The sequence below is a fragment of the Mauremys reevesii genome, linkage group 3, assembly GCF_016161935.1.
Source record: "Mauremys reevesii isolate NIE-2019 linkage group 3, ASM1616193v1, whole genome shotgun sequence".
NCBI classification, from domain to species: domain Eukaryota; kingdom Metazoa; phylum Chordata; order Testudines; family Geoemydidae; genus Mauremys; species Mauremys reevesii.
Genome location: NC_052625.1, coordinates 139,423,159 through 139,440,691, shown reverse-complemented (window position 1 = coordinate 139,440,691; position 17,533 = coordinate 139,423,159). Strand labels below are relative to the sequence as shown.

General features: G+C 38.9%; 1 protein-coding gene across 6 annotated transcripts in view; it reads right to left on the bottom strand.

The window, feature by feature from the left end:
• Positions 1 to 728: 728 nt before the first annotated feature.
• EPHA7 (EPH receptor A7) overlaps positions 729 to 17,533 on the bottom strand; it is a 168,537-nt gene continuing 151,732 nt past the window's right edge. For all 6 annotated transcript variants that reach the window (XM_039531211.1, XM_039531212.1, XM_039531213.1 and 3 more), the window contains 7 exons: positions 16,722 to 16,907; positions 16,099 to 16,160; positions 14,905 to 15,114; positions 13,810 to 13,959; positions 8,876 to 9,069; positions 3,969 to 4,124; positions 729 to 2,689 (listed from right to left, as the gene is read on the bottom strand). In XM_039531211.1, the coding sequence (XP_039387145.1) occupies positions 2,575 to 2,689; positions 3,969 to 4,124; positions 8,876 to 9,069; positions 13,810 to 13,959; positions 14,905 to 15,114; positions 16,099 to 16,160; positions 16,722 to 16,907 (1,073 nt within the window). In that variant the 3' untranslated portion in view covers positions 729 to 2,574. The remainder of the gene's footprint in view (positions 2,690 to 3,968; positions 4,125 to 8,875; positions 9,070 to 13,809; positions 13,960 to 14,904; positions 15,115 to 16,098; positions 16,161 to 16,721; positions 16,908 to 17,533) is intronic.

The following is a 17,533-nucleotide window of genomic DNA, read 5'->3' as shown; positions in this document are numbered from 1 at the left end:
TGATAGCCAGCACACTGCCGTAGCAGTGAACTGGAGAATGTCCTTCAGGCCCTTGTTGAAAGAACAAAGGGGACACTCAGATATGATGTGCCTGTTGAACATAGTCGCATACAGGTGTTTGCCTCATTTTCCATTTAAAATGGGGTTTGTCCACATCTCCCATGAGATGTGTATATTTAGAACTGGGGCTTTCAAAAGGCAGTAGTGGAGTTAGGCATCCAAATTCCATTGCAATATGATGGGATGTGGACAGCTGAGTACATTAGGCCCCTTTGAAAAGTCCAGCCTAGGTTCCTTACTGTAGATTTAGCGTCAACATTTTCAAAACTGGCTGCCTACAGTTAGATTCCCAATTGCTAACTTAAGTGCCTGATGGTTTAGGTGCATTAGTTTGAAAATTGGACTTGCAGTGCATTTTGTCTTCTAATTTTTTTTTTTTTAGAAAATTATTAACAATAAAAAAAGCTTGCTGACTTGTGTGTATGCAAATAACTCAATTTCTTCTGAGTTGATAATCTAATAGGAAATAAGAATCTTCGCCATTCTTTCTTATGGACAAATGAAGCCATAAAGTATGCTTCTAAACATGACTGCACAGTGGTGTGAAATGCATAAACGATCATATATGGACGCTGAAAAATAATCCTTGTGAACGTTGTGTTATAGTTCCAAAAATATATTTACAGTCTATTACAAAGATTACAAATGGAAGTGTCTATGTAACGGGATTATGCTAATTAAAAGCTTTTTACAGATTTTCTTCAACAAAGGCAGAGGGAGAAAAAAATTGGTATAATCAAACTGATTTTTCTAACCAAACAAATAAATAAAATGGAAAATGTAACACTGCACAGGAATAAAAAAAGGGTGTGGGGAGAGAGAGGAATGATCCATTTGAGTTTTCTGTAGCTGTCTTTGGTCCTAAATGTGGGAAAACACATTATGTAGCACTGAAAATACATGTTTTTTGTGATGCTCTGCAAGTAAAATAGAAAAATATAGTGCATTTTCAATGTATTCAGAGCTCACTACACAGAAATGTGTGTACAAAACAAGACAGTATAAATTAAATTTACAAGTTTTACAAAGGAAGATTTACAGTTTTTTTGTGGATGCCCACATTATCAAACAAGACCAATTATGACTGATCCCTGGGATCGTTCTCTATCAAAATCAACAGAAGCAGCCCAATTCTCTTTGGAAGTTCAGCATTTCACTGAAGGGGTAGTTCACGATTTTCATAATTTCTGAAAGCATCTCTCTCTGATGTGTATACATTCCTGCAATATCTGTAGCCAGACTTCCTTATTGCTTCTGGTAGTTTAATGTTTTAGTAAAATAAGGTACATATATAAATAAAAATGGCGTAAAAGTTTTTAATTGAGGAAGTACTTTTGCGCTCGAGTTCCCAAATGAATGTGTGTGTGTACAGTGTTTGTGTTGAGAGCAATAAAAGCTAGTAAAAAATGTGAAAATTCTGAACTGCCCCTTGCCTCCTGCTCTACAGTTCTAATATAAAAGGAAAATCCTTATTCTCACAGCTGGACTGCACTCAACTGAAATGCATATAAAATATATGCCAGACATTTCTCTCAGATTTGCTAATGCAGAGCATTGAAAAAAAATGTGATGTGCTCAGATTAAAATAGTTAGGTAACACTGGAGAACTGCACCTGACTTCTGAGGCACTCCATAAAATACCTCAGTAGGTTTTCAGTTATGGATCTACTCCTTAGAAAATCTCACCTTAAATCTAGTCCACTAAAATCATCTTGCAAACAATTTGTTAAAAGTGCCTAGGACTACTTAGGGGTCATTATTGCTTTTTTTCCTTTTTTCCTTTAAAAGATAATATATGTTTAACTTTAAAAAATTCTTTAAAAAATATCAGAGCTCTTAGCAACTTGCATTTTCTTGACTCCCTGCCAGTTAGCAAACCATGTCAATACACTGTTGATTTAACAGAATAAAATGGCACAAAAAAGGATACCAATGTTTGGACGGATATATGTTGCTCAGTCATGCTTCTTACATTTCTAAAACTTCTAGTAACCTTTCAGAGGTACCCAGTGTAGTAATGTGTCATAGAATTAGCCCTAGAAAGGTCCAGCGATATAAACATCATACTAAAAGAAGGTCTTTATGAAGAATAAACACAAATGATTAAAAAAAGATTTTTAAATCAAGATTTAAGGAAAATATTTTGCTGAATTTAACAATAATATCATGATTTTATCTGACAAATATATTCTTTTTTAAATTCTTTATGTACATTTTAAAAAGTCTATTAGATAAAAAGGAGGTTAGAGAGCTCAAGGTGTTTGTATGTGTTTCAGGTAGTACTTTGTTTATTGTCACTGCTGTTTTCCTTGCCATCAGTGGTGGATCCCAATTCCCTTTTAGTAACCTCTGGTGGCACTTAGGAGTTCAAGTCTGTAGGTGCTTCTTGTAGATCTTCTCTTCACTGCAGGAAGGACCCAGGAGATCAAGTGTCTTCTAGCAGCACTTCATGTATACTGAAGGCCAGTGTTGTTCTCTCAGTCTGTCACCTCCCTCATAAGGGAGAAATGTCTATCACACTTGGATGCCAGTGCCGTGTAAATGTAGCATTTGTGCTCTCATAGTCTGAATGCTGCTCATAATTTTCTTTTGATGACCAACCAACGTGATTCCTAAACTCATCACATCACTGGGAAAGATAAATGTGTACAGTATTAATTATTCAATGTACAGTGCACTTATATAGGACAAAGCAGTCACTTAAAACTAACTAGTACTCTGGGCACCCATGTTTGAATATACCAAAGCTATACTGGAACCTTGTATCAATACTGTGAATTGTGCCTAAAACCCTACTCAATCTTTTCATCAGAAATGTACATTTCCCTAGTTTTGGGAGTGAGACAAAATTATTTTGCATCACTTATCATGTGTAACTGTGCCTATGAAGAAAACTCAGTGTAGGAAAACATTCCTACTGGGATGCTTTCAGGATGAAGTCATTGTATAAGGGGAAGATTACTGTCACTACACTGTGCCCTTTAGAGACATGCATGTAGGAACCCTCTGCATACGGATCTATCGCTGCCATATGGTAGGTGGAAGGTAGGGAGCAGCTGCCTCCATAACACCATCCCCACTAAGTTCTGACCTGCAAAGCCTCTCTGGGAAGAGGGTGGAATGGGCAGGGCCTGGGGCTCTGCTTCCTGGAAGCCAAGAAGACCTATAAGAGCCAACAGAGCCAATATAGAGGCACACTCGACCTCCAGCAAATCATTGTGCCTCATGCTAACCATGCTTCCTTTGCAAGGATGCAAACCCCTTTTTCCCACAACACAGACAGCATGCAAAAATCTGTAGGACATTCTACAAGGGGAATCTCAATATCTTCCATTCTTTGAGATATGCTCGTTAGCAGGGAGTGATCTGGGGGTGGGGGTGGTGATTTTCATATAAATAAAAAAATGGGCTATAGTGTCTCTGAGAGTCTGGCACATTTGTACTGCTCAGGTGGCCCAAAAATTCAAACACTGGCCATATCTGGCAGCTAAGAATTTCCCCTTTTAGGAGGAGCTCTCAGCTGGCATGGGCAGCTTCTAAGCCTCCTGCCTCCTCAGCCCTAGTATAAAGACATGCCAGGGAGGAGAATGGGGTTGTTCTTGCTCCACTGATGTCCTCTGCCAATTTTCAGTTGGCAGACAGTCCTAAAATGACTGTTACCAACTGGAATAGGTTAGAGATGCTATTGGGCTGCTCTAAACTACACTAATTGTGCAGGGCAAAGAATCAAGAAGCCATGAACTGCTCCCTGGACTCACTCTCCTGTGCTGAGTAAACCTCAGTGAAGGACAGAATCTCACCCTATGAACTGAGTTTGTACTGGGTCTAGTACTTTGCAGCTTAATATTATTTGGCTTTTACTTAGAAGGTTGCTAAATGTAGGTCATACATGCTCAGTGTCAACTTACTCAATAGTCATCCTGGCTACTGATTCAAGAGAGTTGTAGCCTGCTGCTGTGAAGTTATCCTTATATCTTTCCATCTTAATAGCTTGTAACCATTCTCCTACAGAGCAGAATGTGGTGAAATCAGGAGTGTTCTGGTCCAGAAGTGGGCTGATTGGTCTAGGCAGAAGAAATAGTAACATAAATTGTTTCCTAAAATAATTAAACATAAGGGAGTATTTGGCATAGTCAGAGAAGGTGGGAGTATTAAAAATTCCTAAGGAATAGAAAATAATAGGGTCAAATATTCAGTTTCACCTGTTCTGTTAATTGCTTTGCCACAGCTATCAATCACATATGTAAGAGTATTTTGCAGCTTCTGGTAACATTCTCCTTAGCATATTGTAATGTATGACAAAAGTTCAATAAGAGTGAAATCAACCTGATGGGCTACTGTTATCAACTGGAAATCAACATTATTTTTTTATTATCTGTAGGGCTGTCAAGTGATTAACAACATTAATTGCAATTAATCACACTGTTAAACAATAATAGAATACCATTTATTTAAATATTTTTGGATGTTTTCTACATTTTCAAATATATTGATTTCAATTATAACACAGAATACACAGCATACAGTGCTCACTTTATATTTGTTTTTGATTACAAGTATTTGGACTATAAAAATAACAGAAATAATATTTTTCAATTTACCTAATACAAGTACTATAATGCAATCTCTTTATTATGGAAGTTGAACTTATAAATGTAGAATTATGTACAAAAAAAACTGCATTCAAAAATAAAACAATGTAAAACTTCAGAGCCGGCAAGTCCACTCAGTCCTACTTCTTTTTCAGCCAATTGCTCAGACAAACAAGTTTGTTTACATTTGCAGGAGATAATGCTGCCCACTTCTTGTTTAAAATGTCACATGAAAGGTGTTCTCATGGCACTGTTGTAGCCAGCGTTGCAAGATATTTACGTGCCAGAAGCGCTAAAGATTCATATGTCCCTTCATGCTTCAACCACCATTCCAGAGGACATGCATCCATGCTGATGATGGGTTCTGCTCGATAACAATCCATAGCAGTGCAGACTGATGCATGTTTATTTTCATCACCTGAGTCAGATGCCACCAGCAGAAGGTTGGTTTTCTTTTTTTGGTGGTTTGGCTTCAGTAGTTTCTGCATCAGTGTTACGCTTTTAAGATTTCTGAAAGCATGCTCCACACCTCAGCCCTCTCAGATTTTGAAAGGCACTTCAGAGTCTTAAACCTTGGGTACTATGCTTGGAAATCTCACATTGGTACCTTCTTTGCGTTTTGTCAAATCTGCAGTGAAAGTGTTCTTAAAATATTTACTCCTGGGGGAATTCTGCATCACTGCGTGTGCGCAGAATTCATGCGCCCCCTCCCTCCACAGATTTCTTTGCTTCCCCCCAGAAAAATGACTTCTGACAGGGAAGCAAAGAGAAGCCACAAGAGCGGTCACGCACCCTTTTCCGGCAGTGGAGGCAGGTTGGTTCAGGCACCAGAGCAGCCAATAGAGACGTAAATCACCGCAGTCATGTGTGTGAGAGAGAGACACTCTGTCCCTCTCGCTCGCTATTGTAGCACACTTGGCGTGGAGGGGCAGGGCTTCGGGGTGTTTCTGAGGAGGCAGGCGTGGGACAGGCATTGTCCCCTCAGGCGGGGCAGAATATAGCAGCCTGCTTGCTTAGTGAATTGTTCCCATTCTCTTTGTGAATTCCCCCAGGAGTAAGAAGGTGTAAAAGTTTTAAAGCTCCTTTACATTGCCAGACTGTTGTAAAGGACAGTATGGCCTTATAAATGCTTATGATGCTTTAGTGATCAGAATTGGTCTAAATTTTTGGACTAAATTGTGAGTTTGATTCCCCAGCCCTCACTTGGTCTTCAATTGGCTATGATGTAACACTGAGCATGTGGCTGCATATATTTGTTGACTAATAACTAGAAATAAAGGCTTAAACCTAGTTACATTACTGGTAGGCAAGGGTATTGGGAATTTTCTCCAATGCTCCCCACCTCAATTCTCCATCCATTTTATAGTAGTTTAAATAAATTACCACAATAAATGAAACCAGAGTGATTATATTGTTATTTTGACAAATAAAGTATGCGGAATTCTATAAAATCTTGCGCAGAGTTTTTAATTTTCTGCTGCAGATTTTTTAGTTTTTTTGGTGCAGAATTCCCCCAGAACTAGCTATGACATGAAATATATGGCAGAATGTAGGTAAAACAGACCAGGGGACAGACAATTCTCCCCAAGGAGTTCAGTCACAAATTTAATTAACAAATTATTTTTTTAACGAGCATCATCAGCATGGAAGCATGTCCTCTGGAATGGTGGTGAAGCATGAAAGGGCGTATGATGTTTAGAATATCTGGCACGTAAATACCTTAAAATGCCAGATACAATAGTGCCATGCAAATGCCTCTTCTCACTTTCTGGTGACACTGTGTTTGTCTTAGTGTAGTGGGGTGGACTGCCCCACTCCCTGTGAGAGTGGGCTGCGGCAGGCCAGGCCGCCTGCGCAGCCAGGGAGCCAATCAAAGAAGGGCTTACTGAGAGCCAATCAGGGCCCAGTTTGGAGACAGCCAATCAGGGCCAGGCTCAGACATATATAAAGGCTGCGCAGGAAGGGAGCAGTCAGTCTGTCCCAGGCCTTTGACAGGGGAAGGTCAGTCTCCAAGTGTGGAGACTAGCACCACGGACAGTGCAGTGCTGGCTAGGCTCGGGGATGCTAGAGAGCTTGAGCCCATAGCCGCCAGGCTGCTGGCCCTGAAGGGAAGGGCCTAGCGGGTGCAAGGGGCCATAGGGGAAGCGGCCCAGGGAAGCAGACAGACGAGGGGAGAGAAGGAGGACAGTGAGGCTGCCGCCAGACGGTCCCTGGGCCAGGACCCAGAGTAGAGAGTGGGCCTGGGTCCCCCCCTACCTCCCTTGCAGAACACCCAGCCATTGGCCATAGGGAGTGGCCATTGTGCTACGCCAGATCCCTGACAAGAGGGATTGGATGCAGAGGGCGGTTGGACATGGTGGCAGGGGTGTAGGACTGCTGATCACCAATCCCCGGAAGGGGTGCAGATGGACTAAGGGGCACTGCCGGAGGGCAGTGGCCTCAAAGAGGACGCCGCTGAGCAGGCAGCAACGCGGGTCCAGAGAGAGCAACAGAGGGCAGAACGACGGACGGGACACCACCAGGAGGAGGCGCTCCACTGAACAGAGCTAATTCCTGGAGTCACCAGCAGGAGGCACTGCAGGAGTGAGTCCCAACCCGTTACACTTAGCAATTGGCTGAACAAGAAGTAGGACTGAATGGACTTTTAGAAGTTTTACATTGCTTTGTTTTTGAGTGCGGTTATGTAACAAAAAAAATCTACATCTGTAAATTGCACTTTCATGACAAATAGATTGCACTACCTGTATGAGGTGAATTGAAAAATACAATTTCTTTTGCTTATCATTTTTACAGTGCAAATATTTGTAATAAAAACATCCAAAATATTTAATACATTTCAATTGGCAGTCTATTGTTTAACCCAGTGCAATTAAACTGCAATTAATTGTCGTTAATTTTTTAAATCACAATTAATTTTTTTGAGTTAATTGCATGAGTTAACTGAATAATCAACAGCCATAATTATGTGTATTATAGTAGCACCAAACAAGATCAGGGCCCTATTGTCCTGGGCACTGTACAAGCACATCATAAAAGACAGAATCCCTACCCCAAATTGCTTGTGATTCAGATAGATAAAACAGACAAAGGATGGAGGGAAACAAAGAGAGAAAGATGCAGTGACTTTCCTGAGGTTACACATGAGGTCAGTGCCAGAGCTGGGAACTGAACACATGTCTCCTGACGCAAGATAACAGTGACTGAGTAACTCATGGGAGCAGGTTATAAGAAGAAAACATTGAAGTCAGACCAAGAAATTAAATAAGATGAAATGGCTGAATGGAATTAAAAATAGAGCCATGAAGATAAAAAGGAGAGTTCACTCTATAGCACAGGATAAAAAGGGTGGTTATATAGACACTGTATTTAACCTTGGCAGAATTTGATTCTTTTTTTATAATTTTGACAGAAAACATCAATGTTTATTTTTAAGCATTTTTTTTATTTTTATTGATTACATTTTCACAGTACTGGGAAATTGGGGGAGGGGTTCTCAGACAATGGTAGGATCAGACAATAATTATTTAATGACAGCTGACATTGAGATTGAAAAAGTTAAAGCTTTTTAACCACTGAAACAAAAATTGTCAACATCACGTATCAAAATAAATATCCTTAAATCAAACCCTAATTAAGTTCTCAAGCTGCCTTTTTCTCACTTTGCATTTGTAAACGTTGATTATTACTGATGGAAATATTTTGTCATCGGTTTGCATGTGAGCACAGTGAAATTGAAGTTTACCGATTAAAATCAAATTCTTCCAAGGTTAACTGTATTACTACTATTATTTTATTGCAGCAGTGCATAGAGGCCAGGACCCCGTCATGCAACCACAGAGACAATGATGGTCCCTGCCCTGAGGAATTTATAGTCTCAATAGACAAGACATACAAAAGGGGGGGGGGAAGAGAGGCGGAAATGGGATAGAACGTACAAGCAGAGTGAACAGAGTGATGGTTTGCCAACAGGACGAAAGTTAGTGGCAAGATTTTTTTTCTTTTATTTGGTATTTTTGTTTTAGTTAAGTCATTTTTGGGTGGATTTTATTTTTATTGAATGGCATTTAGGGCAGAAATGGGGAGAGAAGGAACAAAAAGGGAAGGAAGAAAGGAGAGTAGCAGGATGAGCAGCTGGACGGAGCTGGATCCAGCAGCTAATCAGAACACATTCAGAGTCAATATATATTCAGAGAATTATAAACCCTCACTGGCAGTTTTCTTACCTGCTGCAGGTTCCAAGAGGGGTTTTCAAACTGTTTGGGTTCCGAATCATTTTGTCCAAAATACCAACTATCTGCTCAAACTTTGGCCTTTCACCACGTTCCTTTTGCCAACAGTCCAGCATGAGCTGATGAAGGCCTGCTGGGCAATCCATGGGTGCTGGCAAACGATAGCCTTCTTCAATTGCTTTTATAACCTAATGGCCAGAACAAGAGGATGTCATCAAGGCAGAAATATTTAAAGAATGAATTTTAATAACTGGGAAAAAATCAAGCAACTAAATTAAGCAGTCAAAGCATTATGAAAGCAGAGTCTGTTGTTTTGACACTAGCATTCTTGTTTTCATATAATACCCTTGATTTTTATCTTCCATGATTATTAAACATATTACTCTATGGTGTGCAGAACATGGTTATATAACCTAGTCAAATCAGCAGCAGGGAGCAACAATTAAATTCACCTAGGGTGCAATAGATAAATGGATAGATGGAGATATTCTAGAAAGCAATATTATTTGCCCAAAGGCCTTTGAGAGAGAGGATGCAGTTGAAGACTGATTTGTAAATGGATATGAGTCTGTGCATTTACCCACAAAATCCCAAAAGCACAAAGACTTTACAAAAAATCAGGAAATATTTAGTGGACAGGAATTATTAGGAAGAAAAATTTGCATTTTATGCTAATCTGTGTTATTAGAGGCAAACAAGCAATCTGAATACAATGTGAAATGGGAGAGTGAGGCCTGGCTGAGTGATATCTTAATGTAACAGTCTAAAGCAAGGTCAGACTTAATATGAGAAGGTGGCACATGGTGATATGAGGGAGGGCATGATGTCTGAAGCAAGAATTACACTCACTATTTGACTTCCTCAGTCAAGTCCATTTGGATTTAAGAGAAAGATAGAAATGATAAAAGAAAAATCACAGGAAACTGCTATGCACCTTGTGGGCAGGATAAGAAAGCATGTCAGGAAGCAATGCAGATAAGAAAGGCTTGTAAAAAAGGGCTAAAACACTGTTCATGAGAGATTTCAAGTACAGTGACATTGACTGGCATAACTGTATTAGAATTGCTATGGAAGGGTGCTGATTCTTGAAGGCGGGTACACAGAACTGTTTCCTCTCAGTTTGTAGAGAAACCAAGATCAGGTCTGGGCTTAGCCCTATGAAATGAATCTTCCGTAATAAATAAAAGTTGGTGGATATCCAGGGTTTAGTCAACACAATAACTTCATCTATAAAATACTCCACAGGATGTGTGAGAAAGTGCAAGAGCACTGGACTACAAACTAAAGGCAACTGCAGAGAATACAGAATGAACTTCAGAAAGAAGGTTGGAATCAATGGTTGTATCAGGATCTTTTACAGAGGGGAAGTGAAGTCCCCGGAAACATGGTCTAATGGAAATGGCTGTCATCAGAGATGTGTTCAATACCCTGCTCTGCCACAGACTTCCTTTCTGACATTGGGCAAGTCACCCAGCATCTATGTGCCTGCATACTCTATATGTAAAATAAAGAGTAGCACTTCCATACCTCACAAGGGTGTTGTGAGAATAAATACATTAAAAACTGTCAAGTTCTCAGCCCCTTCAGTAATGGGGGCTATATAAATACCTAAGATAGACAGTGATGAAAAATACTCAGAGATAGTACAAGTGCCACTCAGATAACAGGAGGGTGAGGGGACAAATAATGGAAAGAGCTGTACTGTATACACACAGGGAAAAGAGTAAAATATAAGATCCATTACTAAGATTTAAGGGGAAAATCCTCACATTTAAAAGCAACAAATGATTCAAAATGAAAAAAATAAGCACTATTCTGATATGCTAAAGAATGAATACAGGAATTACAGACAGAAGAAAAACACACGTCAAAATCTTCTTTTGTATCTCTCGTTATAAAAGTATCAGTTTTAGGTCAGGCTTGTAGAGACAACCAGTGAATAATAAAAATGCATCCAGACAACACCCCCACAGCCATTAAAAGGTTAAAGGGATTGAAAACTGACAAGACTCCTAGGAATGATAACATACATTCAAGAGCTTTAGAGGAAGTGGCAAATGAAATGAGAGGCACATTAGTAAGTATTTTTACATGCTCACTGTGTTCTGGAGAGATCCCAGAAGATAGGAAGTGACTATGATAATGACATTATTTTTAGAAAGGCCTTAGGGATGCAGCAGGACCAGTTTCTTTGACATCTGGTGTGAGCAAACAAGTCTGAAGGATCAAATTGGGAAACAAAAAAAGAATGGATTTGACTATAGCCAGAACGGTGGGAGCAGGAAGAAGGTGATTTCCAAAAGATTAAAAATGTAGTCTGTGCGTATTCAAGATTCAAAGAACCAAACTGACGGTTAATAGCTAAAATTTTTAGCAACTTTGGTGCCTTTAAAATATTACTAATATCTAAGGGGAAAAAATAGTTCTAAACTAGATAACAAGCAGTAAATAAAAAGGAATGAATGAAGGGATTTTTTTCTATAAACTATACGATTATAGTTTATAGAAACAAATATAGCTAATCGAATACAGCGAGGATTCATGCTAGTAGCACAGATTTGTATCACTTACATTTGCCTCAATTCTCTGTTCCTCCATTTCTGTGCTTGGCACACTGTTTCTTTTAGACACCTTTGTGCTTCCCAAATTCCCAGGCTGCCTGTGGACTTGCCTAGTCTTAGCTTCAGATAAGGAGCTACCAGCTCTGGGGACAGAGCTGTGTTAATTGGGTACTGTGATGCTTTGTTTGTTGTAACCGGTCACTGCTAGGGACACTCCTTTTTTAAAACGCCACAACAGAAAACAGTTGAGTAAGTGAAGGAAAAACATCCATTTGCAGGGCAACATCCTGCCCTTTGAGGAACACAAATATGGAGAAAAAGGGAGTGTAGTGAACTCCTCCTTCCACATAAGTATGGGGACCAGTAGTCCTGTACGGGACACACACCAAAGCTCTAATGGGTACCAGAGAAGGGTTATGAGCAGTAGTTGAGATAGTTAGTGACTATTGTTTGCTAGTTTTGGCAGCCAGGGTTAGGAACACACAGGCACTGTGCCTGCAGAAAGGCAGCAAGCAGGGTTCTGTGCCACTCACCCTGAGCCATCCTGCTGTGCAATTGCAGGATTGCTTTTGGGTTGAATGCTCAGCTAGTACTTCTCAGCTCTGTATGGATATATCCACTGAGAACAGGAATGTGCTTAGACGGTCATGACTGTGTTGCTACGCACAAATCCATCCAAAGGCACTGAAACTGTCAGTATAGGATAAAATAGTATAGTAGAGGCTAAAAAAAACCCCTCCAAACTCAGGAAACTCAATGAGGTATATTTTTAAAGGAAACATAGGTCTGTAATTCTGCATCCACACTCAATTGTAGGCACAAATGATGCATTTAAGTGAACAAACTGCTGACAGTATCTGCAAATCTGGTAAAGACACATTTAAGTGTTGTCATTTGTGTCTGCAGTTAGTTGTAACTGTATTTCATTGTGGGTAATTAGAGGCAGTTTTTAAAATTTAGCCTCACGGGTTAGTTGGTGTGCATGTGCACACAGTGTGTTCATTTTAGGGCACACCTGCATATCACAATACACATCAGTGTCTGAAATTATTTTACTAGGAATTTATAAATCCTTAATCTACATGCTAATTGGGATATAACTTTTCATTTCATTTCTTTTGTCATTGTAAGGATTTGAGATTACTGTTTTTATGAACAAGGATAATTTACATGCTTCTCTCAGCTGTTTACAACACACAGAAATAAATTAAAAACATTTCCAAAATTCAGCAATCAGAAGATACTGGATTTTTTTTTCAGTTTTAAAGTTTTTCTTTACTCTTCCCTGAAAGATAGGTAAGCTTTGCCTTTGAGGCATCTTATATTCCTGTCAGACCCCTTTTATGTTTGACTCGTGTACAGAAGGAAGGTGTCAAAAGAAATGAAACTCTACTGGGCATCTAGGGAATGTAAATATTTCTTTTTCTTTGCCTCAAGGACTTGTTTGCCCATATTTTGACAGTCCATGAAATCTTTGACACTGAGACCTGTCAAATATTAACAACTTTGCACTCTGCCAAACTGACTCATCATTTACACTTTCATATTCTTTTTTTTTTAAACTCTGATGTCGAGCATTCGATCAAAAAAAAACCCCAAAAATGAACAACTGAGAATGATTCTGGCATATAGAATCATAGAATATCATAATTGGAAGGGACCTCAGGAGATCATCTAGTCCAACCCCCTGCTCAAAGCAGGACCAATTCCCTGACAGATTTTTCCCCCAGATCCCTAAATGGCCCCCTCAAGGACTGAACTCACAACCCTGGGTTTAGCAAGCTAATGCTCAAACCATATATTTATGTACAGAGTCGCTGTGAACAAATATCCTTGTAAGAAATGCAAGATTAATACTATTCTATGCTATTGCTGATGACCTGTTGCTTTAGGTCACATTTTATACTAACAAGAGTATTGTTAAAATATAGTGAAATTGCTAGAGTATGTCATTAACTGTTGCCTTGGACTCTGGACAACTTTTTCCACTTGACTAACCATAATTATGAGTTCAAGAAACTAAGAATTCTTGTTTGAATGAAAACATGTCATTCTTGCTAAGCTTAATGTAATAAAATAAGTACTTGTCTGTCTTATCATTTCTGGAGCCCCAATCCTGTTTCAGACTCATGATATAAACCTAAAACCCATACTTGTGTCAAAGAAGATGACAGTTTTAATGTTGTTGGCTAAGTAATCATCTATTTAATTTTTCACTATATAAAAATCCTAGAATATTTTTACAAAAATTATTATGCATTAAAACAAGTTATGTCTGTGTGTGTAGAAAGAAAAAAAATGATATGAACATTTATTTATATGTACACATGTATGCAATCATACAAATATAGCAAATGTATAGCTTACATCTTGATTTGACATGTCCCAGTAAGGCCGCTCTCCGTAAGACATTACTTCCCACATAACTATTCCATAGCTCCATACGTCACTTGCTGATGTAAATTTACGATACTGGATGGCTTCTGGAGCTGTCCATCGTACCGGAATTTTCCCACCCTAGTTAAAAAAAAAAAGACTTGTTTATAAATAAAATTTCCATAGTGTTTTTCTTAGTGGCATTTTTACAATTATTTCCATTAACCCTAGCACCAAAATTATGCCATTCTGAAATGCTGATCAATGTTGGAATTTTCAGAGGAGTTTCAAGTGGGTCTGACTCTCAGGGAATTAGGTGTTCAAATCCCACTGAAATTTCCTAAGGCTCCTTTGCAATCCATGTCTGATCACGTAGGGCCAGATTGTCATTAGATTTAATGTGGCGTAAGTGCCAACTCTAGCCCTCTGTGCGTTCTCTCTGGATTGTTGTTCCAGTGAGGGATCAGGGATCAGCTCCATGAGGTAGTTATTATCTACACCGTAAGTGAGCAGGGTGAGGGTAGGGAGGAGTGGGAAGTGGAGCTGGCTGGGCAAAAGAGTAGAGAAGTAAGCTGTGTCCTGTGAACAGCTATGGCCTGGTGATCCCAACCAGGAATAAGGGAAGATCCGGGGGTGGTGGGGATTGTTACCCCTTATGTGGGCAGCAAAGTTTCAGTCATGCCTTACATTAGTTAGCTTTCAGGTGAGATTAATTCAGCTCTGAAAAAGAAGTACCCCTGGATTTCTGTGTAAATGCTTTTACTTAGCTCAAAACAGAGATAAACAGTTTTATAAATCAACCTTCCATATCCATTCATTCAGAAAATTATAAAGATATGAGTGAGACACTAAAACCAGTAAAAACTTCCAAGAATTCTCCCCACTAGAAGATTATGTTATTAGATATTTATTGAAAGTTATTTAAAGCCAGGTTTCTGAAGACAACTCATAACTCCCTTGGACTACTTAGCACCTCTCAGACCATTAATGTATTTCCCTCAACCATATCTTCAAGAGGCTATTGCCCGGTTTATAATAAGATCTCCTAACCCCTAAGAAATATTGTCAAATGGCTGGGTTTCTTACTGTAGTGGTGTAGACAGCTTCTGGATCATCTTCTATAACTCTGGACAGGCCAAAGTCTGACACTTTACAAACAAGGTTGCTGTTGACAAGAATATTGCGTGCTGCTAGGTCCCTGTGTACATATCCCATATCAGCCAAATATCTCATTCCGGCAGCAATTCCTCTCAACATTCCCACTAGCTGAATGACTGTAAATTGCCCATCATGTTTCTGAAGGGAAGACAGGAGCAGCACACTTGTTAATGCACTTGAGGGGGGAAAAAGAAAATCAGCTTTGCACACTTTCTTCACTCTAGTCACTTATTACCCCAAAGGCAATGCATCTCGGGGCAAAGTAATCCACTTTAAACAAAATTGTATTTGGTTTAGCCACAAAGCAGGACACATGGTTGAGAAAGGCCTGAATAGCTAAACATTTAAAATGAATGGAACCTGTTAAAAGTTATAAAAGCCTAATTAACTTGTGACATGACAGGTTCTTTTCTTTTTTTAAAACTACTTTATATAGCATTGTTTGTAACTCACCTCCATGTTTGTCACCTTTTACAATGATCAATATATATAAAAAATAAACTGTATTACACTTTTGGGATCAAAGCCTCTGTTTATCCTAAATACTGAAGATTTATTTACAGCATAGAATTTATCAAGGAAATATCATCATCTTTCTGCTTTCTCTACCATCTTGCAAGTCATTCTACATTTTATGGTTTGTACATGTGGAATATTAAGATGGTAAAGACATTGCTTGGCAGTTCTGAGCACTCACTCCGCAAATGCTAAATTGTCATAAAGTAGTTTTTCTTTTCCCGTCATTCTTCTCTGAAGTACTGCTGTACTTCATTTAGGGATTCCTGTGCACTGACTTTGACCATGCTAAAAAAAATAAATTGCTACTCTAAACAAATGTGTTCACACGACAGGGCTTCAGGTATCGTGGTATTAACCTCAATCTACGATGGTAATCAAAACCATGATTTCTGTACCACAATGGATCACTTAAATGCCAAGAAATGTATCAGTTTGATCCCGTCTGGTCTTCTGATTTCTAATCTGATTTTGCTGGGACAATTTAAAGATCTATTGGTATTTGCCATGTCCACATTTCAGACTGCGAAAATGTTTTATTATGCTAAATTGGTAACATACATAATATATTTTGAAGTACTGTACATATTTCCCTTAGGTACTCACCCTAAGAAATGCATCTAGGGCCCCATTCTCCATGTATTCTATTACAATCATGACTGGTTTCCCTAAAGGAAAAGAAAGGACATTTTGTTTGAAAACCCATAATCTGAACTGAGTGCCTTTTTCTGATAAACCACATATTGCTCCTATAAAAGGGCTGAATAGTTGAGACCAACATTCTTGAAGCCTCTAGCACTGTTATTGAGCTCTAAGTCCTTAAATGTCTGCATGGAGCATGGTCACGATTCGCAAAATTAAACTGTACAAATCAAAATGTCAGCGTGTTCTCCTGACTCCTGCTGTGTGACGAGGACTCTGAGAAAATGACACTTCAGATAATATGAAAGGACATAAGAAACCTTATCTTCCGGCATGGTCTTTGAGGCTAATTGAACCTAGAAAAATAGTGTATTTCAAAGTACTCCATCTTTTAATCATGTGTGCATCTTAATTTTTTTCTCAGGTTGTAACATAAAGTGAGTATTGTTTTAGTTAGTTACGCCTCAGGAGAAAATCCATTAAGAGTATGCAGTACATTTCTAATTTGAATCTCTGACCATGGACATCTTATAGCAATTACTGCCAGTTAGCTTATTATCTGACTGATACATCTAGTCACTACTTACCTCTGGTAACTACCCCTTCTAAATGAACAACATTGGGATGGTCAAATTGTCCCATGATGCTTGCTTCACACAGGAAATCTCTCCTTTGTTTCTCTGTATAGCCAACTTTCAGGGTTTTGATGGCTACTGAAACATCTCGCTTGCCTGGAAGTTTCAGACGCCCACTGCACACTTCACCAAACTCTCCTAAAATAAAGCAGATTGACTATGAATGACATGCCATTTATATAATGTCCTCTCTGGGGCCCTCATTCAACACGGCACTTAAGTACATGCCTAACTTTAATCCCATGAATCGTCACATTGATTTTAACTGAACTACTCAAGAGCTTAAAGTTAGGTACATGCTTAAGTTCTTTGAGGAATCGGGCGTAAACAGCAAACATTTTATGTCAATCCCTTCCCCACCCCCAATATTTGTCTTTATAAAATATCAGTAATTTTTTCTTTAAATATGTAAAATAAAATAAAATAGTTTTGTAAAGGATGATGGATTTCTTTGCTTTTTTAGGCCTGATTCTTAACTCACCCCTGTTTTCAAGTTACTTCTAATTTATACTGGTATGAGGTCAGAATCAGGCTGTAAAGGACTGTCACAAAATAGACTAATCACACTGAAGTTTAGGAAATGGAAGATATAGATTTAATTAAGCAATGAAATGGGTAAATTCTCTCTCCCATGCCCCAACATCAAAACCTTTCTAATGAAAGTTTCATAGAAACCAAAATGCTCTGTTTGATTAAATGATGAAAATGCATATTTGTTCCGAACAGCTCTACCAGTCAGCACAACAGGAACGCACATACACATA